The sequence below is a fragment of the Alexandromys fortis genome, unplaced genomic scaffold (genome assembly GCF_014885135.2).
Source record: "Alexandromys fortis isolate MF-2015 unplaced genomic scaffold, M_Fortis_MF-2015_v1.1 scaffold_282, whole genome shotgun sequence".
Taxonomy (NCBI): Eukaryota; Metazoa; Chordata; class Mammalia; order Rodentia; family Cricetidae; genus Alexandromys; species Alexandromys fortis.
The window spans coordinates 680,902-690,520 of NW_026068199.1; the positions used below are offsets into that span (position 1 = coordinate 680,902).

At 40.5% G+C, this 9,619-nt stretch overlaps 1 protein-coding gene across 1 annotated transcript in view; it reads left to right on the forward strand.

The window, feature by feature from the left end:
- The first annotated feature begins 397 nt into the window (after positions 1-397).
- The window catches only part of LOC126493088 (T-cell-interacting, activating receptor on myeloid cells protein 1-like), a 12,951-nt gene continuing 3,729 nt past the window's right edge, over positions 398-9,619 (forward strand). The window contains exons 1-2 of the mRNA XM_050129879.1: positions 398-738; positions 4,830-5,126. Of these exons, the coding sequence (XP_049985836.1) occupies positions 534-738; positions 4,830-5,126 (502 nt within the window). The 5' untranslated portion in view covers positions 398-533. The remainder of the gene's footprint in view (positions 739-4,829; positions 5,127-9,619) is intronic.

The window sequence follows — 9,619 nt, forward strand, 5'->3', positions numbered from 1 at the left end:
TTTTCAACTGCAGGGTCTTTGTACCTTCCTCCTGGGAGACATCAGATGCTTTTCTTCTGTAGGCCCTCCTGGAAAGTTGAGTTCAGCATAGGGCCTTGGCTTTTTTTCCACCTTGGGAGAGGTTTTTGGACAACAAGAACTCTACCTGCTGAGCCATCCTCTCAACCTTAACTTTAGTTTTATCTGAGAGCTGATGGAAGAAAAAAAAATCTTCCTTTTCAACCAGGTTTGATCTTGCTTACACATGTCTAGCATCAGGAGGCAGAGATGGGTGGATCTGTGTTAGTTCAAGGCCAGCCTGGTCTAGTGAGTTCCAGGACAGCCAGAGATACACAGTGAGATCAGATACACAGAGGCAGAGATCAGGCATCATGAGAACAAGGGTGGGAGTGTAAGCCAGGCCTTCCTCACCATGATCACAGGATTCTTCTCTCTCAGGACATTTACCTAAACCTTCCCTCCAAGCTCACCAACAGAGGAGACGTCTGGCAGCCGGAGGGAACGTGACCCTGCAGTGTCAGAAGCCACATAATATGACTGAGTACAAAATGTTCCTGCTCCTGAAGGAAGGAGTTTCAGCACCTGTACAGGTTCAGAGATCAGAAAGGAACAGAGCAGACTTCTCACTTCATGATGTGACCCTTGAGGACACGGGAAACTACAGTTGTGTCTACCACCAGATAGGAGCCCCTTTCTGGGCCTCACACCCCAGTGATCTCCTTGAGATCTTGGTGTTTGGTAAGTTTTAAATATTTTCTTTAAAAAATATTTTCATAGTTCCAGTAGAGATAAAGAAATTGTGAGCTGGACAGTGGTGGTACACACCTTTAATCCCAGCACTTGAGAGGCAAAGGTAGGCAGATCTCCATGAGTTACAAAAGTTAGTTCCAGGACAGGCTCCAAAGCTACAGAGAAACCCTGTCTCGAAAAACAAACAAACAAACAACAACAAAACAACAGAAAAAAGAAAGGACTGGAATTAATCAGAATTACTGTTATTGCAGAGAACCACAGTTCATGCTCACAGGATGCAGTTCACAACCACCTGTGACTCCAGCTCTCCATGGGATCTGATGCTGCCTCCTGCCCTCTGATGGCCCCGCAGTCATGCACATTCCCACATACAGACATACTGACTCACAGACACATAGACCAACACACACATATCACACACACACACGAAACTCATAAAAAGCCTGGTCATGGTAGCTCACACCTTTAATCCCAGCACTCAGGAGGCAGAAGTAAGGGGAACTCTGTGAGACCAGCCTAGTCTACAAAGTGAGTTCCAGTACAGCCAAGGCAAAACAAAGAAAGTCTGTCTTTAAAAAAATCTAATAAATAAAGTAAAACTAATAAAAATAAATATTAAATAAACAGAAAACCATAATTTAGAAATTATTTAAATTAATATTATAAATATTTATTTAATTACTTAAAATTATTTTGTGTTCATTAAGATTTGCTTTATGGCAGTTATGAGACAGACTTTTCTAGGGTAAAAGCAAAACACATGGACACATACATACATGCCCTCGTGCAGGCACACATGCACATCTAAACAGCTTAAAAACCTCACCCTAAGGGAGCCCATGACAAACCAAAAAAAAAAAAAAGTTTCAGTGAACATCCCAATTGGTGAACCGATGAGTTGTTATTGGGGTTACTGAGAGGAGCATGGGGGGGTGTCAGCTGGGATGGCGCCACAGCAGCTGCCCCCACAGAAAGCCCCCTCCAGCACTGCTGATGACTCATGAACGCTGCAGCCTGCAGCTCTGCACAGCATGCAGGCAGCTGGACAATCCCAGAAGTCTCTTCTCTCTTTGTTGGGCTGGTCAGCATCTCCTCCTCCAGCGGCAGTCCTTGACTCTTTTTACATGCTGGGAGGGGCCTTTGAGAATCTTCCCTCTCTCACCAGCATTCTCCCTCCCTCCTGAGGGAGTGCTCTGTTTAGGGTGCCACTGCCTTACAATGGCTCAAATGTGCTCTATTTTGGCAAAAAGTTGTTGTGAAGAATGTGTATTTCAGTGCTGTTGGATAGAGTATCACTTAAATGTCTGCTAGGCCCATTTATTTGTGGTGCAGTTCAACTCTGTGTTTTTCATTTGATATTTTTCTGGATCGTGTATCTATTTGAACCAGTGGCATATTGAAGTCACCATTATTCTTGTATCTGGTTCTGTCTGTCTCTTTATGTCTACTCGTATTAGTTTTATGAAAATGGGAACATCAGCATTCAATATATACAACTTCTGTCTATTTCCCTCCCTTCCCCCTCTCACCACCCACCATCCTGGGGGAGTCTAGCACATTGCTTTGAGGCAGGACCAAGGCCCTCCCCACTATGTCTAGGCTGAGCAAAGTATCCCTCCAGAGAGAATGGGTTCTAAAAAGCCAGAACAAGCAGTAAAGATAAATCCTTCTACCAGGCATTCTTAAGGTTTTCTGTTGTTTTTGAGGTAGTATTTTATTATACAGTTTAGGCTTTGTTCTATGTAATTTAGGCTGGCCTTGAACTCACAGGTTTCCTCTTCTGCCTCCTGGGTGCTGAAATTAAAGAAATGAGTTACTATGTCCAACTCAATTATTAAATTTTTTTCATTTGTTTATTTATTGTGTGCATATGTGCAATATGTTCATGAACGTGTACATGCCACAGAATGCAAGGATAACTTGAGAGATTCCGTTGTCTTCTTCTGCTGAGTGAGATTCACATTGACTTCAGGTATTCAGGTTTGGTGGCAAGTGCCTTTACCTGCTAACACATCTCACTGCCTTAATCTTTATATTTTTTTCATGGATTTTCCCCTTTATTAATACACGCTTATCTTTGTATCCCATAATTAATTTCTGAGACAACTTTTCACTATGTAGATCTGCTTTACCTGGAACTCACTATATAGTCCAGGTTGGCCACGAACTCACAAAAGTGGGCCTGCCTCTGCCTCCTGAGTGCTAGAATTAAAGGTTTGAACTACATCCTATGGATGACTTACCTTGTTTGACCATTTGTCTGTGTGTGTGTGTGTGTGTGTGTGTGTGTGTGTGTGTGTGTGTGTGCACTTGAGTGCAGCTCCTGCAGAGTCCAGAAGAGGGCATGGGAACTCCTGGATCTGCAATTACAGGCTGTTGGGAACCTCACTTTGTGAGTGCTGGGAACTGGTCCTCTGTAAGAGCACTGCCTGCTCTCAAATGCTAAGTCTCACTCCAGCACCTAGGGCAATTCTGAGATAGATTTCCTTATTCCTGTAATTCTGTTAGTTTTTTTTTCCTAGTTGACATGAATCAAGTCTTTTTTTTTTTTTTCTCCAGTATTCATGTCAGGGACTTGCAGCTTAATCCTTTCCTAGTTACTGATTGTAATTTCTACATAGTAATCTTGGTTAGAAGCTACTCACTTTCATAGATTAAAATACACCATTGCCTGCTTTGATGGTTTTTAGGACTGCTGAGAAGTGTGGTATTAATTTTTGTGAGTTCAGAATTTTAGTTACCTCTTACGCCTTTTAATATTATTTCTTTCCTCTGCCATATTTGCATTGTAATTATAATTTGCAATGAAGAGATTTTTTTTCTGGTATGTCTAGCCATAACCTGGTGTTTCGATATCTGTTTCCTTTCCTAGAATTTAAAAATATTTTACTGCCAGGCGGTGGTGGCGCAAGCCTTTAATCCCAGAACTTGGGAGGCAGAGGCAGGCGGATCTCTGTGAGTTCGAGACCAGCCTGGTCTACAAGAGCTAGTTCCAGGACAGGCTCCAAAACCACAGAGAAACCCTGTCTCGAAAAAAACCAAAAAAAAAAAATTTTACTGCTACTCCAGTGAATAGGTTTCTATGCCTTTTCTTTGTATCAAAGCACTTTCTCCTGTGCCTCAGATCCTGATCTGTCTGCTGATCTCAGTTGTGTGTGTGTGTGTGTGTGTGTGTGTGTGTGTGTGTGTGTGTGTGAGAGAGAGAGAGACTGTCATTCACACCATTTCTCCTGAGGCTCTGCTCCTCACCACAGGATGAGAGGTAAGTAGAGCCTGTCACCAAGGGAATTTAGGTAGGGACGAAAGGGGAATCATAGGGGCTGGTGAAATAGCTCAGTTGGTAGAAGCTTCAGCTCTCATGTCTGCCAACCCAAGTTTGATCCCAGAGACACAGATGGTGGAAGGAGAGACATCAGCAAATTGTCCTTGGCCTTCACACTCATGTCCTGGCATGTGCCCCGTCCAATAAGTAAATAAAAATATAATTTAAAAGAACTTCACCTCCAGAGCAGTTAAGGAGGACATGAGGTAACGAGGACAAACTTGAATACCTCAGATCTGTAGGAGTGAGAAAAAAAATCTTATCTTCAACACCGGTCACATACAGGAATGTCCCCATCAACAGAAAGTCAACGGAGGGAAAGGGCTTATGGAGCCCTACTCTTTATGAGTAAACTATCGGCTATGGGTAGACTCTGGGAGAAAGGAACCACTGTCTTTAATTTTGTACCCTCTGCTGAGCCCACTGGGCTCCAACAGGTATCTTCAAACTAATGATCACACAAATGGCACCGGTTAGGCTGAGGGGGTCCCCAGACAAAATGAATAGAAATAAATTACAGACGAATTCATGGGGATGAAGAAGGTGTTAAGGAGGTGGGGTGAAAATGGCCAGTATGCACTGTGCACATTTGTGAAATTATCTACAAACAAATTTAATTACTGAAAATGTGTCTGACAGGGTGAGGATAGACTGTGGGAAAAGTTTCAGCATCATGTGGACCCTTGCAGGACAGGAAGAATGGACGGAGGACCCTGGACTTGACTCTTCCCCTTGGATCTTGTTTCTCTTACAGGATACCTGCCTAAGCCTTCCCTCCGTGTTCAGCACTTAAGTCAAGTTACCACAGGAGAGAAGGTGAATCTACAGTGTCAGAAGCCACACAGTTTCACACAGTATAAAATGTTCGCTCTGCTAAAGGAGGGAACTTCATCCCCCATACAGCTTCTGAATTCAGAAAATGACACAGTGGAATTCACCCTTGAGGATGTGACAGTCCACGATGCAGGAAGGTACAGTTGTGTGTACCTGCAGGCAGAAGCCCCTTTCAGGGCCTCACATCCAAGTGATCATCTTAATATCTCAGTGGCAAGTAAGGATTTTATGATAGTTTTTCTCCTATTAAGACATAGCTTACTCCATAATTTTGTTGCTTTGTCACTTGGACTCTTTCTTCTCTCTTTTAAAACAGACCTATTTTGTTTTTGAAAATTGTGTGTGTGTGTGTGTGTGTGTGTGTGTGTGCAGCGTATACACACATAAGTGCTGTGCACACAGAGGTCGGAAGGGGGCATTGTTCCCCCTGGAGCTGTGGTTACAGGTGATTGTTAGTTGTCTGATGTGGATGCTGGGAACTGAAATCAGTTACTTGCCAATGCCTATGTATTTAAATATCTTCCTCTAATAATTTCAGTTTCAGTTCTTTGATCAAATCAAAGACAGCAAAATCTTTGATTCTCTTGAAGTTGATTTTGTGTGGTGTGAGACAGAGGGATCTAGTTTCATTCTGTGGGTGGGAGTCCTAGTTTCCCGGCACTTGGTGAGAAGACCAACTTCTCTTCCATGTGAACTTTTGGCATCTTTGTCAAAAAAAGTGTCTACAGCCATGTGAGTTTCCCTTTGAGCTGTATACAGTGTTCCACTGATTTACATGTCTGTTTGGTGTTGTTACCATACTACAATAGCCCTTCTTGAGAGCAGCTGACAATCACGGTGTTGCTGGGGCTCAAATGCCAGGTGAAACTCTGCTATACTCTAATCCCATGTGGCATTTTGTGGTCTGAGGAGAGAAGCTGTTCTTCCCTGGACTTCTGGGTTCTGTGTTCTCCTTTCGTCTTTGTTTTGCTTATAAATCTAAGCATTAAAGTATCAAAGGGAAAGGGGGAAAAAGAAGCAGTTGAAAGTTAAAAATGTGATAAAGAAGCCTGGTGCTGGTGGCACATGCTTTTTTTAAACCTTTTTTTTTTTAAATCTCATTTTATATACCAATCTAGTTCCCTTTCCGTCCTGTCCTCCCACTTCCCCACCTCTTCCCATCACCCCTCCATCCTCTTGTCAGAGAGGGTGAGGCCTCCCTTGGGGAGTCAACAAAGTCTGTCATATCATTTGAGGGAGGCCCAAGCCCCTCCCTCTGTATCAAGGCTGAGCAAGGTATCCTCCATAGGAAATGGGTTCCAAAGAGCCAGTTCATGGTCTAGGGATAAATACTGTTTTCACTGCTAGTGGCCCTACAAACAGCCCAAACCACACAACTGTCACCCTCATTCAGAGGGCTTAGTTTGGTCTTATGCTGGTTCCCCAGCTGTCAGTCCAGGGTCAGTGAGCTCTTACTATTTTGAGTCAGCTGTTTACATGGCTATCCCCATCATGGTCTTGGCTTCTAGTGTTACATTCAGGAAGTGGTTTCCTGTGCCAATGCGTTCAAGGCTACTTGCTACTTTCTCTTCTCTTCTAAGAGGTTCATTATGGTTGGATTTATGTTGAGGTCTTTGATCCATTTGGACTTGAATTTCATGCATGGTGATAGATATGGATCTATTTTCATTTTCTACATGTTGATATCTAGTTATGCCAATACCATTTGTGGAAGATGCTTTCTTTTTTCATTGTATAATTTTAACTTCTTTGTCAAAAATCAGGTGTTCATGGGTGTGCAGATTAATATCAGGGTCTTTGATTAGATTTCATTGGTCCACCTGCCTTTTTCTGTGCCAATACCAGGGTGTTTTTGTTACTATTGCTCTATAGTAGAGCTTGAAGTCAGGGATGGTGATGCTTCCAGAAGTTCCTTTCTAGGATAGGACTATTTTGGCTATCCTGGGTTTTTGTTTGTTTGTTTTTCCATATGAAATTGAGTATTGTTCTTTCAAGGTCTGTGAAGAACTGTGCTGGGATTTTGATGGGGATTGCGTTGAATCTATAGATTGCTTTTGGTAAGATTGCCATTTTTACTTTGTTGATCCTACCTATCCAAGAGCATGAGAGATCTTTATGTTTTCTAATATCTTCTTCAATTTCTTCAAAAACTTAAAGTTCTTGTCATACAGGTCTTTCACTTATTTGGTTAGAGTTCCCACAAGGTAATTTATGTTGTTTGAGACTGTTGTGAAGGAAGATATATCTCTGATTTCTTTCTCAGCCCATTTATCATCTGTATATAGGAGGGATACGGATTTTTTTTTTAAAGTTTATCTTGTATCCTGCCACATCCCTGAAGGTTTTTATTGGTGTTCCCTGGTAGAATTTTGGGAGTCACTTATGTAAATTATCTCATTAGCAAATAGTGAATCTTTGACTTTTTCCTTTCCTATTTGTATCCCTTCGATTTCCTTTTGTTGTCTTACTGCTCTATCTAGAACTTCAAGTACTTTATTGAATAGATGTAGAGAGAGTGGACAGCCTTATCATATATATATATATGTATATATATATATGTATGTTTATCTTGTCGTGATTTAATTTTGATGTGTGGTACCGGTCCAGAAAATTGTCCATTTCCTTTAAATTTTCCAATTTTGTGGAGTACAGGTTTTTGAAGTATGACCTGATGATTCTCTGGATTTCTTCAGTGTCTGTTTTTATGTCCCCCTTTCATTCTGATTTTGTTAATTTGAATATTCTCTCTGCCTTTGGTTTAGTTTGGATAAGGGTTTGTCAATCTTTTTGATTTTCTTAAAGAGCCAACTTTTTTCTCATGAATTCTTTGTATTGTTTTCTTTGTTTCCACTTTATTGATTTCAGCCCTCAATTTGATTATTTCCTGGTGTCTACTCCTCCTGGGTGAGTTTGCTTCATTTTGTTCTAGAGCTTTCAGGTGCGCTGTTAAGTCACTAGGGTGAGATTACTCCGTGTATTTTATGTAAGCACTTAGTGTATGAACTTTCCTGTTAGCACTGCTTTCAGTGTGTCCCATAAGTTCAGGTATGTTATGTATACATTTTTATTGAATTCTAGGAAGTGTTTCAAGTCCTTATTTCTTACTTCATCTTGATGGATTTTTACAGTGATAAATATGAAATGTCCTTCTTCATCTCTTAATTAATTTTATGTTGATGTCTATTTTGTTAGCTATTGGGATAGCTATCCCAGCTTGTTTCTTAGGTCCCATTTGATTAGAAAATCTTTTCCCAACCCTTTACTCTGAGGCAATATCTGTCTTTGAAGTTGAGGTGTGTTTCCCATATGCAGCAGAAGTATGGATCCTGTTTCCATATCCATTCTATTACCCTGTGTCTTTTTATAGGTGAATTGAGACTGTTGATATTGAGATATTAATGACCAGTTGTTGTTAGTACCTATTATTTTTGGTTTTGGTAGTGGTGGTGGTAGTGTATATATGTTTCCCTTCTGATTTGCTGATGTGGGATTAACTATTGCCTGTGTTTTTGTGGGTGTAGCTAGTTTCCTTGAGTTGGAGTTTTTCTTCTAGTACTTTCTGGAGGGCTGGATTTGTGGATAGGTATTGTTTAAATCTGGTTTTGTTATGGAATATCTTGTTTTCTCTGCCTATGGTTATTGAAAGCTTTGCTGGATATTGTAATCTGGGCTGGAATCCATGGTCTCTTAATGTCTGAAGATCATCTATCCAGGACTTTCTAGTTTTCAGAGTTTCCATTGAGAAGTCAGGTGTAATTCTGATAAGTCCACCTTTATATATATTATTTGGCCTTTTCCCTTCTTTCTTTATTTTGTATGTTTAGTGTTTTGATTATTATGTGGCAAGGGGACATTTTTGGCACAGTCTTTTTAGTGTTCTATAAGCTTCTTGTAGTTTCTTAGGCATGTCCTTCTTTAATTTGGGAAAGTTTTCTTCTGTGATTTTGTTGAATATATGTTCTATGACTTTAAACTGGACTTCTTCTCCTTCTTCTATCCATATATTATTTAAATCACTGCTTGACCCATTATCTCTAGCTTCTTATTGGCTAACTCTTACATCTTAACCCATCTCCGTTAATCTGTGTATCGCCATGTGGCTGTAGCTTACTGGCTAAAGTTCTGCCATCTGTCTCCAGCGGGGCTACATGGCTTCTTCTTGACTCTGCCTTCTTTCTCCCAGCATTCAATTTAGTTTTTCCCACCTACCTAAGTTCTGCCCTCTCAACAGTTCTTTATTCATCAGTGGTATTCACAACACACAGAGGGGAATCCCACATCATGTTTGGTCTTTTCATGGTGTCCCAGATTTTTCTGGATATTTTGTGTTAAGAGTTGGTTGGATTTAAAATTTTCTTTGTATGTTGAATCTATTTCCTCTATTGTATATTTGACATCTGTGATTCTCTTTTTCATCTCTTGTATCCTGTTGGTTATGCTTGCATCTGTAGTTCCTAATCATTTACTCAGATTTTCCACGTACAGAATTCCCTCAGTTTGTATTTTCTTTATTGCCTCTATTTCAGACTTCAAGTCTAGAACCATTTCCTTCACCTGTTTAATTGTTTTTTTTTTTCTTGGCTTTCTTTGCTTTCTTTAAGGGACTTGTTGATTTCTTCCAATTTTTTGTTTGATTTTTTTCTCCATTTCTTTAAGAGAATTTTTCATTTCCTCTTTAAAGGCCTCTATCATCTTCATAAAGTTTTTTTT